Source organism: Panthera leo, chromosome F2, assembly GCF_018350215.1.
Source record: "Panthera leo isolate Ple1 chromosome F2, P.leo_Ple1_pat1.1, whole genome shotgun sequence".
NCBI classification, from domain to species: Eukaryota; Metazoa; Chordata; class Mammalia; order Carnivora; family Felidae; genus Panthera; species Panthera leo.
Genome location: NC_056695.1, coordinates 67168342 through 67182052, shown reverse-complemented (window position 1 = coordinate 67182052; position 13711 = coordinate 67168342). Strand labels below are relative to the sequence as shown.

The 13711-nt window shown below is 39.7% G+C and overlaps 2 protein-coding genes across 10 annotated transcripts in view; one reads left to right on the top strand and one right to left on the bottom strand.

Moving 5' to 3' along the window:
- Positions 1-553, top strand: part of TATDN1 (TatD DNase domain containing 1) — a 44513-nt gene extending 43960 nt beyond the window's left edge. For all 9 annotated transcript variants that reach the window (XM_042924297.1, XM_042924306.1, XM_042924299.1 and 6 more), the window contains one exon: positions 366-553. In XM_042924297.1, coding sequence (XP_042780231.1) covers positions 366-468 — 103 coding nt within the window. In that variant the 3' untranslated portion in view covers positions 469-553. The remainder of the gene's footprint in view (positions 1-365) is intronic.
- A 62-nt stretch (positions 554-615) lies between these two features.
- On the bottom strand, positions 616-13359 carry RNF139 (ring finger protein 139). Its single transcript, XM_042924295.1, has 2 exons — positions 12792-13359; positions 616-3258 (listed from the first exon to the last, which is right to left on the bottom strand). The coding sequence occupies exons 1-2, from the start codon at positions 12970-12972 to the stop codon at positions 1439-1441; spliced, it is 2001 nt and encodes a 666-aa protein (XP_042780229.1). The 5' UTR covers positions 12973-13359; the 3' UTR covers positions 616-1438.
- Between the last annotated feature and the right edge of the window lie 352 nt (positions 13360-13711).

The window sequence follows — 13711 nt, the reverse complement described above, 5'->3', positions numbered from 1 at the left end:
TTATTAAGTGCAATGTACTTTTCCTTTTCTTACAATTTTCTGAAAATTCATCATGACCCACTAATGAATGCATAATGACTTACGGTTTAAAAGAACTCGTCGTCTTCACTGGGTTAGTTCCATTAATTTGTGGTAGACCTAATATGGGCTGGTTTTAGAATTTATTTGAACCTGGTCCTTGTCTCAACTTACCCTATTTTAAATATGGCAGCAGTTAAGCCTTTCTGTTGAAAACTTCATAGCTGGTTAAAGCTTATTATGTTAAAGGTGCTCGTACAAGAGCTTCCTTTGCATGGATGAAGAGGAAACCTTTAAAACTGAGCAGGTACTTGGAAATAACCAACCATTTTTGTTTTCTCTTTTAGTCAAATACTGGAGATAATGTCAGCAGTGAGAGAGCAGGATCCACTGGAATTAGCCAATACACTATATAACAACACCATTAAAGTCTTTTTTCCTGACATGTAATTAGTATGTCCTTTCCATTTTCCATCATGTATGTAAAATTTCATGGTAAACCTTACTAAAGGACTGAATAAAGAAATGCTCTGGAGGTTGAATGAAAAGTTATTATATGTTACTGCACACCATCCCCCTCATTTTTAATCCATAAAGTCAGATCAAAAAATTTTTAATGTCAATTAATGTCTTAGTTTACATCAATGAAAACTCCCAAATATTTCATTTTGTAATCTCTTCCAAAGTCTGAAAGGACAATTTTATGTCAACGCTGCAAACACAGAATGGCCAATAAGCATACTGGGTTTTTGTTTTGTTTTGTTTTTTTACATCAAAATTAAACAAGCAGCACATTCTGGTTTATATCCCAAAGTTTAGTTGAGATAAGCCTGTTTCTCAACTCTTACACAATCTCTGAATCATGACTTTCCACCCCAGCTCCACAAGGGGCTGCTCTCAAATTTCAAGAAAGTCTCTTCCGGCAGCCTGTTTTGCCTTTGTTTTAAAATACCCTAGGTATAGCTTTTATCCTCTGATCCAAATTATTTTATTTCTTTCACGTAATGTGGTTTCCTCTGATTTGCATTTTCATTCTTCCCATCCGTTTTAAAGAAAAACTAAGGTCCACGGTTAGATACTTTCATATGCTTTCATTGAGGAATCTTTGGCACAGTTGATGCACTGTATTATCATTACATCTATTAAAAAGCTAGTTGTTCAAATTTTGTCATAAAAACGTGAAAACATTTTATTCTATGTACAACAATGTACACAAATTTAAATAGGTCACCAAAGAGACCAGAAGTAATTAAAGAGGTATATTTACAGTAGCACATCACAGTAAACGGAAAACCATTCACAGATTCAACATGGATACTGTTTTTGTGCTTGGTTACACACTGAAGTGAAGCATATTACTCCATTTTGGATGAACTGAATTTTAAACAAATACCTCAATGATTAGCAAATGCTATTTTAATCAGTCAGTATCATCATTAATAAATTCTTCAGCCGCAGGGCCTGTGTGTTGCTGAATCACTCCATTTCTCTCTCTTTGAACATCATCGTCACAATCTGTACTGTCATCTTCGTTCAATTCCCTGTCAGATTCGGCAGCAGCTTCCCTTATAGCTTCCTCTGGATTTTCATTCGGTGCAATAAATCCATTGTTGTTAGAGACATTTGAGTTATCCTTGATGTCATCTTCGATGTACACTTTTTGATGGCACATTGGACAAGTATCTTGAATGTACAGCCATTTCCGAAGGCAAAGTGCATGGAAATAATGATTACATGGCGTGATGCGAGCAGATGTCGTAAACTCATGATAGCAGATTGCACATACATCGTCTATCTCTTGTAAGCGGCTCCCTTTTATTTCAGGAAGTGAATTAATTTTCTTAACAGCAGTCCTACGATTCATGAATGTCTTCCAGCCATTTTTCGCTTGTAAGTAGATGTTAAAATATGCATGTAGACACATCATACAAGCCCGAATTTTACTTCCTGACTCAAACATCATAGTGTAAGCCCCATTTCCAAACATTACTACTCCAAATATAAATTCAATAATATTGCCTGTGGAACGAACATAGTAGACATAATCATCAAGCTTTTCCCAAAGGACATTATAGTAGCCGTCAATCATGAATAATGTATAAACAGTGAGAGAAACAATTACTTTTAAGCAGAGTTCCACACAAAAGGCTGTAACTGCAAACAACCACGTATTGAGCGCATAGTGATGCCAAAGCACGTAACTGAGTAAAACGGGAAGAATAAACAGGCAAGCTGAGACAAAGAGCACGGGAAAATGTCTACGAAAAGATGACACGTGAGAGGCACTGAGAGACATTAATACAGGGTCTGTCATCCCATGGATGAAATGCAGGACTGCAGTTAATAAAAGGCACATGTTTCTACTTAAGCGAATAAGTCTCTCTTCTGGTCTCAGCCCACTTAAACCAGTCTGAAGAGCCAAAATAAAAAATAAAACAGGTGCTACGAAGCCAAGTCGCCTGTCATCCTCTTCGGTGGATCCAATGAAAGCCAATATTCCAAGGCCCAAGTAATGGGCTATTGAGGAAATCACAGCACTCATGCCCAGTACAGTTAGTGTAGAATCACATCCACTAATTATAAGATTGCAAATGAGGTCCCAGAAATCATCCCAAGAAATGAAGAAGGAATCAGTTTCGTTTGCCATCCTTAAGATGTACATCAACACCGTAGCCTGAGCTGTGATTCTTGTTAGCCAGAAGACTCTCAGTATATCTGGAAAACGAATCCTCTTCCATGTGTCCTCCATTAATAACTGTAATCCATAAATTCGATACATGTGCCTCACTAAAAGATAAACGTATCGTGTAGAATAATAAAACCACTTAAGTTTCACCACCAAGACAAGCACTGTGTTTAACGTGAGAATCAAGGAAGAAGTAAAAACTAAAGTCTCTCGGATGTGTAATGGCAGCTCTGTGATCAGGCCTATTACAGGAACTAGGAGATCCAAAATAATTAATTGTGAATAGATGGAATGGATCTGCAGTAGTGTAATATATCCAATTCCCAAGGTCAGCTGGAGAACGATGAGTGCCATCCACAGTGAGGGCCCTTTGCGAGGAAGCAGCTCAATTCCAAAAGCTGACGTGTTGTAGGCACCATAGAAGTCGATGTGCAAAGAAGCATAATAATTTACCAACACTGAAGTTGCAGCTAATAGAAAGGCCGAACTGTACATGTAAAACTTGAAAAGTGATCGTTGTGACAAGATCAGAACAATACTGGATACAAATATACCTAAACAGGAGAAAAAAAGAAAAAAAGAAAGAACAGGTCATTTGAACACAACATTTTTAAGAATGTTTTTCTACTAATAATTATGCCATTCTCCCCTTACTCAGGAAATATGAATATTTTCAAAGTTACGAACTTAACTAAGCCTCAAGACAATTTAGGTTTAAAGGCCAATAAGGGTTTTGTAAAGTCAGAGTTCAACAGAACAGACCAAACAATATTTAAAAAAATCTTACTCCTTTATGTTCTAATTCCCAAAGTAATTCCAGTAGTACTGTATGTCCAGACCCCAAAATTATCTTCAAGATCAGTTTGTAGTGATACATACATTTTAATGTTTTAAAATCTTGAAAGAACATATCCTTTATAATTTCATAATCACTAAAAATATTTAAAACAATTCCATTACTTTAAAAAAACATTAAGGATTAAAAATAATCAAAATCCAAATATTTGCCTATTAAACCTTAGATTCCTTTTTCTTAAAAGTCACATTTAGGAAATCAAGTTTAACTTTTATACTTACACCTAAGGCCTCCTTTTCCTCAAACAGTGAACTCCTGCTGGCTTTTATTTTTCCTGCTCCTTAAATCTGCATTCTCCCATGGGTCCAAAATCAGGGTGTTTTTTTTTTCTACATACTTTCCTGCAGATTTCAGAAACATCCTCCAAAGTTCTCTTTTTTCCTGTAATTACTGTATCTTTTACTACAAATAGTCAACCCTTTTTATTCTCTAAATTACAGAAGTAACATTTAGAAAACCAAAACATGTTTTAAAAACTGGTAATAAGGGGCGCCTGGGTGGCTCAGTTGGTTGAGCATCCAACTGTTGACTTCAGCTCAGGTCATGTTTTCATGGTTCATGAGATTGAGCCCCACATCAGGCTCTGCACTATCAGTATACCGATTTTCTCGGGATTCTCTCTCTGTCCCTCCCTTTGCTCGTGCTCACTCTCAAACATTTTTTTAAAATGGTAATAAAGCCCTCTCCCCACACTCTGTACGTAACCAATATACAGTGTGACATGCATCCAGGATCATCTTTCTTTGTGCTCTGACAAGTTCTTTTTTTTAATTTTTTTAATGTTTTTTTTTTTTTATATTTGAGAGAGACAGAGCATGAGCAGGGGAGGGGCAGAGAGACGGAGACAGAATCTGAAGCAGGCTTCAGGCTCCGAGCTGTCAGCACAGAGCCCGATGTGGGGCTCGAACTCAGGAGCAGTGAGGTCATGACCTGAGCCAAAGTTACACGCTCAACAGACTGAGCCACCCGGGCACCCCAACTCTGACACATTTAAGTGAGATCACAATAAACATTATTGCCCAAGGTTTCAACGATGGAAACAATATCCAAATATTCACCTAGTTCCACCTCTACCTTACAACTGAAACACTCAAAATTTCTAAAACCTAACTCACTTCAAATAGTTCTTGCAATTTCCAATTTCAGTTACACGTACCATTATTCTCTTAATGGCGCCTCTAGCCCCACATCCTCCAACTTTGACAGTTATTTGCCAATTCTGCTAACACCTATTATGTCCCTTTACTCAGCGACACCAGCCTGTTAGCTGGTGCCTGAAAGCTCTTGTCCAAACCTATCCAGTCCATCACCAAACTGCCTTTCTTCATTTCTATGCTCCAGAGCAGTGGCTCTTGAAATCGCTATCAAGTGAGATCTACATTCCTTGTCCAGACATCCAAGGACCCAACGTGCTTTAGAGTAGCGCTCCTCCCAACACGCACAGACCACCACTGCAGACTTCTTTCTCAAACGTACCCCTTTCTCTGCCACAACTGCAGCTATGTTTACATTCTTCTCTTTGCTTGGTATGATGGGCTTCCCAAATCCCTGACTGTTTGAATCCTACCCATCCAATCGACCCATTTTCTCTGGTAGTGACTGATCTCTCAACTTACCCACAGAACTTGGGCAAACGCCCAATACTCATATACTACCTGACGTTGTAGCTTGTAGTTATCTGAGTAGGTCATCTACCCTGCTATACAATGTATTCTTGAGAGCAAGCAAGGTTCCTACCTTGCACATCTATGGATCCTAAAATATTCTGCAGAAAATAAATACAATTATTTCATTGTTCATTGAAGTCACATTGGGGAAAGATTTCTGCTGCGTTCTAGATTGTATTTGTAAAGGCAAGCGCAAAATACAGCCCACCTGGAAACTGAAACCTATGGAAAGGTAAGACAAAACTGAGAAACCAGAGCTTGGAGTACAGAAAAAGTGGCAAACGCCAAAAACATCACCTACCCACCTTATTTCAACACGTAATCAAGAAAGACACTGCATATTACAATGGAGGCATTTTACAGTCTATTGCATGTAAAAAAGCAAGGGCTAGTTCTCAATGATGGCTTTGCCTATGAACTTAAAATTCATCCTGTGCCCACGTGTCAGATTATTCGTGAAAAGGAGAAAAGGGCACAATCACCTGAAAGACACATACATGTCTGCACAAGAACCACCTAATTCCTGGAGCAAGTGGTCACTGATAATCTCCCAAAGAGCTGACAGGTGGGAACAGGCCCTTTCACTAGAAAATGGGTTTTTGGGGGGGTTGGATTAGAAACTTTTTTCATGTACGGTACAGGAAACAGAATTTACTCACCCACTATGTGTAATCTTACTTTTTCTATGTGAAAAAAAAAAAAAAAAGGTATTTTTCCTGAGACAAAACTTAACCTAACCTCCTAAAATAAGTCAAAATAAAACCCAAATAACTTCAGTCCTATTTTATGCCACTTAAAATGGAGAAAGCCAAACAGGGACTATAAATTATTTTTGTCAACTTGCTATCCACAAAATGGTAAATTAATCTTTACCTGTGAATAACCTTGAACTCTGTTGTAATTTATAAACCAGTCCTTTTTATTCTAACAGCTCTTTTCCTTAAAGCTTATTTTTATACACAAATGAAGGAATGACTGGATTTTTACAAATATTTCGGTAGAAAAAGTGCTATTTTGCTTCATGCAAATGTATCAAAGGAAAAAAGGGGGAGATGATGGCCAACGTAGCGAGACTATACTCCAGGTCTGGATGCGCCCCAGCAAGTAACAGTAAGAAACTGTTACTTTTCGTGATAAAATTATACTCCAGGATACAATAATGACAAAACATTTCCAGAATAGTTTAAAATTATTTTAATTCCCACCCAAAGTTTGCATGTAAGGTTCTTACAGTTTTCTTTTATGCTCATGTTCCTATGTATGGAATGTAGGAAAAATCAGCTCTCATCTCACAGAAAAAGCCCACGTGCCAAGTAACAAGTCTCTCAGTAACATTCCCTCTTATGGCCTTTTAACATTGAAATAATACCAAAGTTTGTTGCATTTTTACAACTTCAGACATAAAACTCTCGGTATTTATCCTGAAGGCTAAGAAAATTAAGCGCAGGGGTAGATTTCTCATTAGGATTTGAGAGTAACCTGAAGAAGCAATCAAGACTATATATAAATGCTACTTTATGAAGAAAAATCACCTTGGACACTGGAGATCAGGGATCTCAGTACCCAGTGATTAGAGTTCCACCGAAGTTCTCACAGTAGGAAAAGAGCCAAGTATCAAAATCAATTCAGGAGCTTGGAAGATACACACAAACTCTATTCATGAAAGAGTTCAGGGCCTTTTCAACTTGATTACCAAAATAAGCAAACAAAACAAACACTGCCATGCATGGCGCACAACAAAGCGTTTAACCCCTTTATGTGTAAAGTCCATTCATACCTTTAACCCTGTCTAGAAACTGAGGACTAAAAACTGGAAGGAAATAAGACATAACATTTATAACTCTCCATATATCTTTAAATATCTTTTAAACACAATCTAAAGAAAACTATGGAAAAACATTTAAATGCCTAACAAAGTAAAGAATGAACAACACAGAAATGTTATGATTACCGTAATCCAAAGAGAGTCCCAAGCAATAAAATGTAGACCAAGTAAATAAAATATCTTGAAATGTTAATCTGTAGGTATACTTGATAAATAAACGAGAGCATAAAGAAAGTATTTCTACAGAATTCTCATTTGGGGTTTAAAAGGGTATTCTAAGTCTTTTATTAATAAGAAAACTAAATTTTTGCTTCTAAACTAAGATTTTTAACGTTTTTATTAAAAAGAAATGTGAATATAATTTTTTTAAAGTCAAAAGGTATGGGTATAAAATGAAGAGTAAACAAAGTTTTGCATAAGCAAACACACATTCACGAACTCATTCTTTTTGCTTCTTATCCAAACAGGATGTCATTGTAATAGTGGAGTTTTTATTATCTTTTTTAAAAATTGCATTTCTGATTACTTATCAAAGAGGGCATCTTCCGATTTATTGCCCATGTTTCTTTCTCTGTGAATTGCCAATTTATCTTTTGACCATTTATCTATGGAGCGGTTTTTCCTCCTTGAATTGTAGACATTTAAAAATATTCTGGCTACAAATTCTTTACCAGTTATCTGTAATGCAAATATCTTCTGCAGGTATGTGGCTGATCTTTTCACATTTCTGCTGCTGCCTTTTGATTGACAGAGGTTTTTAATTTTAATATTGTTGGATTTACCAATCTTTTTTTATACATTTACTTTCATACATTTTTAAAGAATTTCTCCCTTACTCAAAGGTTAAAAAAACTCTATATTCTCCTATATTTTCTTCTACAAATTTTTAAAGTTTTGCTTTTCACATTTAGGTATTAATCCACCTAAAACTATTTATATATTGATGTGAGGTATGGACCCAGTGTAATTTTTTCCATGTAACTAAATGACCACTACCTGAATAGTCTGTATTTACCTCAATGTACATACTTCAATTCTACCTCTGAAACACATCAAGTTTCTCTATATACATGGATGCTCTGTTTCTGGGGTTTCTATTCTGTGCTACTGGTCTATTTATCTATCTCAGTGATTCTCAGCTAGGATCAGATTTTGCCCCAACCCCACTTCCCCACACCCACACCCAGCATTTGGTAATATCTAAATGTCTGGAGACATTTTTAGCAGTCACAAAAGGAGGAAGAGGGATGCTAATGGGTATGTAATGGGAACAGGACAAGGATGCTGCTGAAAATCCTATAATTCACAGAACAGCAACCCTCCCCAATGCCCCGCCCCCCCACAAGAATTATCCAGTCCAAAACATCAATAGGGTTGCTGTTGAAAATCCCCAGTCTATCCCTATGGTGTCAAAAGTACTATTGCTTCACTGTTTTTTCACTTCAAAGGTTTTCTGAGTTCTTTCTATACCACCAAAAATACCTACCTCATTCTTTTCAAAAACTTCATTTTATGTCTAAACCTAATATAAAGAACAGATTCCTTTTAGATATTTAGATTACCTAAGTTAGATATCTAATAGGTATTTAGATCAACAATTTGTTATTACCAACAATGCTGCCATGAAAATCCTTTCCCATAGTCTTGCACAAGTACAATTATATCATCAGGTCAAATTCTTAGAATTGGAATTGTTGAGTCAAAAGATGGATGATGGATTTCAAGAGATAGAACCAAATGGCTTTACACAGAAGTGACAGCATACCAAAGCTGTGTAACTTTATTTGAACTTTGTATATAGTCTAACTTTTATTTGAATGCTGAACTCTTCACCAGTCTGGTAACTGAAATCTTGTTGCCTGCATTTCTTTAACTGTAAATGAGGCTGAGTTTTTGTTTTTTGTTTTTGCTTACTGACCATCTGCATTGCATTTATTGGAAACTACTTTATCTTGGGCCCATTCTTCTCTGGGAGTTTAAGTTTCTCTTTAAGTAAGTCTTTTCTTAAAAGTAAAACTTTTATTCAATCTTATACAGTGTGAATACTTTCCCCTCAGTTTGTCATTTTTAAGAATTTTTTAAAAAAGAGTTTTGTCACAAAAAAAGTCTTCCATTTTTATGCACTCAAATTTATCCATTTTTTCCTTGTAACTTCTGGGTTTCCTTGTGTTTAGAAAGGCCTTTCTACTTCAATGAATTATCATTACATGAGTAATACTATCAAACTCGTCTGCTTGCGTTTTCTGCCTTGGATTTAGATTTGCTAATTCAGCATTATGCCGCACTGGGTTGCATTTCATTTAGCATTTGACACCTCCTAAGAATAGCTTAATATTCTTAAATACTCCATATGCTGTGATTCGTATTTTTTGCATCTCCAAAATGAGATGCTTTATATTCTAATCTGCTGAAATTCTTGTATTAGTTGGATACCAAATGCAAGTGCAGTGGTGGTACCTGTTTGTAGGAGAGGAGTCAATTTTTCAGAGACCAGATATAAAATTGGTAATGCTTCCTAGAGAATAGATTTCCATGTTTACAATTCCATTTTAAAGAAAAATATGAGATTTGACAAGTTTTGAGATTTACAGACAGTAGTATTGAGAGGTCAATGATTATTAAAAAAAAAGAAACAACTAGATAGAACAATTAATTTCAACTATCCTCTGGTGGCTTTTACACACAAATCTGTCACTTTCAGTAACAACATAAGCTGCCTCATTGAATGGGCCTCAAAAATTGAAGACATTTGTTTTCATTCAGGGTAAATCTTTAGCAACAAAACCAGTTTTTAAGAATTTTATCATTCTGGGGTGCCTGAGTGGTTCAGTCGGTTAAGCGTCCGACTTTTGATTTCAGCTCAGGTCATGATCTCACAGTTTGTGAGATAGAGCCCCATGTTGGGCTCTGCGCTGACAGTGCTGAGCCTGCTTGAGGATTCTCTCTCTCTAAAAAATAAATAAACAAACAAACATTTTTTAAAAAAAAGAATTTTATCATTCTCACAAGTATGAAAAATTAGCAAATTACACTGGTATAACGTAAGTAGCAGTCCAGGTGATAGATGTGGAAAATATGTTGTATTTCTTACAAAGTGTGAACAAAAAATTGTGGGTACAAAGCACCAAAATTTCACTGAGGCCTTCAAAAGACCAAAATATCTAACAGTATGGTCTTAACTGAAGCATTATTTTTTTTTTAAAGCTATCAAGCTTATTAATAGCTAACACTTAGATAGCCTTTCCTAGGTCCAGGTACTGTTCTTAGAGCTTACATCCTAACTCACTTACCATCCTTAACATCCTGAGACAGACCATCACTGCCCATCTTTAAAAACGTTAAGAAAAGGGAGGCATAGCGCAGTTAAATCACTTGCCTGAGGTCACATTCTTTAACTTGCCAAATACAGCTTCCATGATTTACCATAAAAATACGCATGGGTTACAAAGAAAATACCAAAATTACTGTTCAGGGTTCTTAAAGTACACATGATTTAATTAAGGAAAATACTCCCTTTTCCTTAAAGCTCCTTAGCCTAAAGCTCAACTCTCAAGAGCACTGCATTTAAGCACCTGGTCTCAAAGGGCTTCTCAAAAGGATACGAAGTTGCAGGTCAAAAGAACATTCAAGGCAGTGGCTACACCATTTGCCAAAGAATACATGAATCCCCTCAAACACAGCTGTTTTGTTTTTTGGTTCTTGTGGCCTTTTTTTTTTTTTTTTTTTTGCTCCACCATGACCTCCTCTTAAAACAGAAGTGACGAAAGTCATCCCTGTAGTTATATTCGGTGAGTTTCCAAAGCAGCACTTGGGTTATCCCAAAATTGATAAAGCTCCTTGGAAGTCTGTTAGCTTCTGTTCTCTCTCTAGCAAGCTCTCTCTCATCCTATGGGGTTGAGGAACAAAAATGGTAATTCTTCTCACTTCTCAGTCTCTTGATGCCAAAAAACGGCACAGATCTTGCCCGCATGCATATCCCTAACTAATGTGGGTGGGTATGGCAGGGAAAGAGGGCTGGTAGTTGATCAGGCTCAGCTGGAACCCCTAAGTAACTATACTGAGTTAAGTAAGAGCCTATTAATCTATGATCTTGATGAATGGCTTCTAACTGGCAGAAATAAAATGCCATCCCAACAGGCCCCCCTTACGAATTTCACTTTAACTGAAATCACTTTTATCTACGAGTACCAAAATGAAGCAAAATATGTTGAGCATAAACCATTAAAACCACTCAATGCTCTTTTTGAAGCTGAGGTATAACTGACATATAACACATTAGTTTCAGGTGTAGAACATGATGATTCCATATTATATACACTGCGAAATCACACAGCTCCCTTTTTGCCACATATAATGAGGGCATTACACTTTTGTAATGGTAAGCAGCAATGACTGGGATCAAGTAGCTGGTGGGTTACTGAGAAGTCTTGTGCTAAAGAGCATCACTGTCCCATCTGCTAGTTTTAGATCTAACATATGATCACTACTATACCATTCTGTATCTGGATAGCAGCTGTATAGAGGAGAAAAGTGAACCACCCTGGATGTCAGAAGATTTTTCAGCCCAAGCTCTGGCAACCACTTACTGCTATGTATCAAAATCAAAAACACTTAGTCTCTATGGCCCTCAGTTACCTCATTTAAAAAATGCGATTAGCACCATCCACCTCTGAGGGATGTGTAAAGTTTAGGTTAGATAAAAACAGTGAAAATGCTTTACAAAAATAAAGCACCAAACAAATGTAAAATGTTATTGCCAATAATAAAACTCAACACCACTCCCCCCCCCCCTTTGGAGGAATAAACAAGCAACAGATGGTTCCTAATTCAGAAAGGCTCGGTAATAAGGACCTCATCATCAACCCTTCATCAGCAACACTTCAAAATCGCAAGCCTACTGAAAACTGATCACAAGAATTACCTCATCAACAAAATTTGCCAAGTTTCAGCTGCTTTAAAAAAAATGTTATGCATAAATGCTTCTCACACTGGTAATGCAAGTAAAGACGGGGGATGAAACAGGATATTGTTAACACTCCATTCATTTACAACAAAGGCAGTGATTTCCAGGAGTCTCGGAAAAGTCTCCTCACTTTCTAGCCACTTTTATAACGATTTTCAATACCTTCTCTATTCATGGAAAATGCTAAGACTCGTTACAAGTATCGCTGTCTTCATGAGCATTTTTGGTAATCGTTTCAAGGTTTGACATTCGAAACCCTGTCTCCTTCGTTTGGGTGTCATTTCCCGCAGACACTTCATGATCATGTGGGCCCGGGGATACAGAAGTGACAACATACGAGTGCTCTGTATTTTGGAGAGGGGGAAACTGAGGCCCGGGCCTTGGCACTGCAAGCCCAAGGTCACACACGGCGAGATGGGGCAGAGTTGCTGTTTTTCCAAGGCTGTCGCAGGAGACGCGGCAAGCCAGCACTCATTCCCCAAGAGAAACAGCAGGCAAAGAGCCGCATGCTCACACATCCATGCTTTCTCCCCACCCTCGGGTGCAAAAATGAACGGAGGGCTGACCCTTGACGAGGACTGCTCCGCTGTCAACTCTGAGACAAGTGTCATCTCCTCCCCTCTCCCAGCCTGCAAAGATGCCTCTGTTGGGAAAGAAACTGGTTCTCAAACACACAGACACACACTACCCACTGACTGCGCGCGGGTGCCCGCTCCCTGCAGCACGTCTCGGCCCGCACAGCCGTCCTGGGACGCAAGCTACCCGGTTCCGCTTACCAAGAAGCCGGAGGAAGATCTGGAGCCCGATGCAGAACCGGCTTTGGCTGGAATCGTAGTAGGAGTTGAAGATGGCGTCGATGATGTAGAGGCAGGGCACCCGGAGCGCCACCTCGAGCGCCGCCCAGACCTGCTGATGGGCCATCCGCACCTGCTGCTGCGGGGGCCCCACCGCCGCCATGAGCCGCTGCCACACCGGGGCTGGGCGAGCCGGGCAGGGCCGCGCGGGGCAGGGCCCGGGAGCACGGCCAGGGGCGGGGGCTAAGGCGGGAGACTCCGCCCCCGCCCTCCCTCCTCTCCGGTCTGTCTCACCGCCTGCCCCGCCGCCCGCTCGCGTCTCTCGAGCTGGAGCAGGCGGCGGAGGCTCCCGGGAGGCCTCTGGGTGTCTGTGTTTCCGGCCGGCTAAGGTCTGGCTCCTCCTCCCTCCAACGCCTCCCCCGCCCGCGGAGCCACCATCTTGACCTCGCCCGCCTGCCTCTGCCGTTGCTGCTGTTTGGAGGCCAGGAGGCTGCGTCCGCGGTCACGCGAGACCGCAGGGCCCGCGCCGCCGACTGCGTCATAATCCGGCGTTAGGGGCGCTCCCCACACCGTCATCACGCGCGGCGTAGCGAACGTCTCGCCGCGTTGCCATGGTTTCCGCCCACCTTCGCGGCTTTGGCGCCACCGGGCGGCGCAGGCGCTCTCCGGCAGCCGCGCCCTCCTGCCTGAGTGGCTTCGTCACGGGAGGCGGTGGCCGCGTCGGTTCTGCGAGGGACTCCCTGCTTCCGTGGGCGGAATTATTAGCCGCTTCGTTCTAACCCATTAAACGTCCCATAAACGTGGTTCGGAGCTGTTTGGCAGGAGGAGAGCAGAGGGCGCCGCCCGCCGGACCTACCCCACCCCGCCCGGAGGCCGGTCTGAGGATGGCATTTTCCAGGGAA

Excerpts from the sequence above, each read along its gene's own strand:
- RNF139 (XM_042924295.1), bottom strand. The coding sequence starts at position 12,972 with ATGGCGGCGGTGGGGCCCCCGCAGCAGCAGGTGCGGATGGCCCATCAG. Across the intron at positions 3,259-12,791 it reads GATCTTCCTCCGGCTTCTTG|GTATATTTGTATCCAGTATT; the intron begins GTAAGCGGAACC and ends TCTCCTGTTTAG.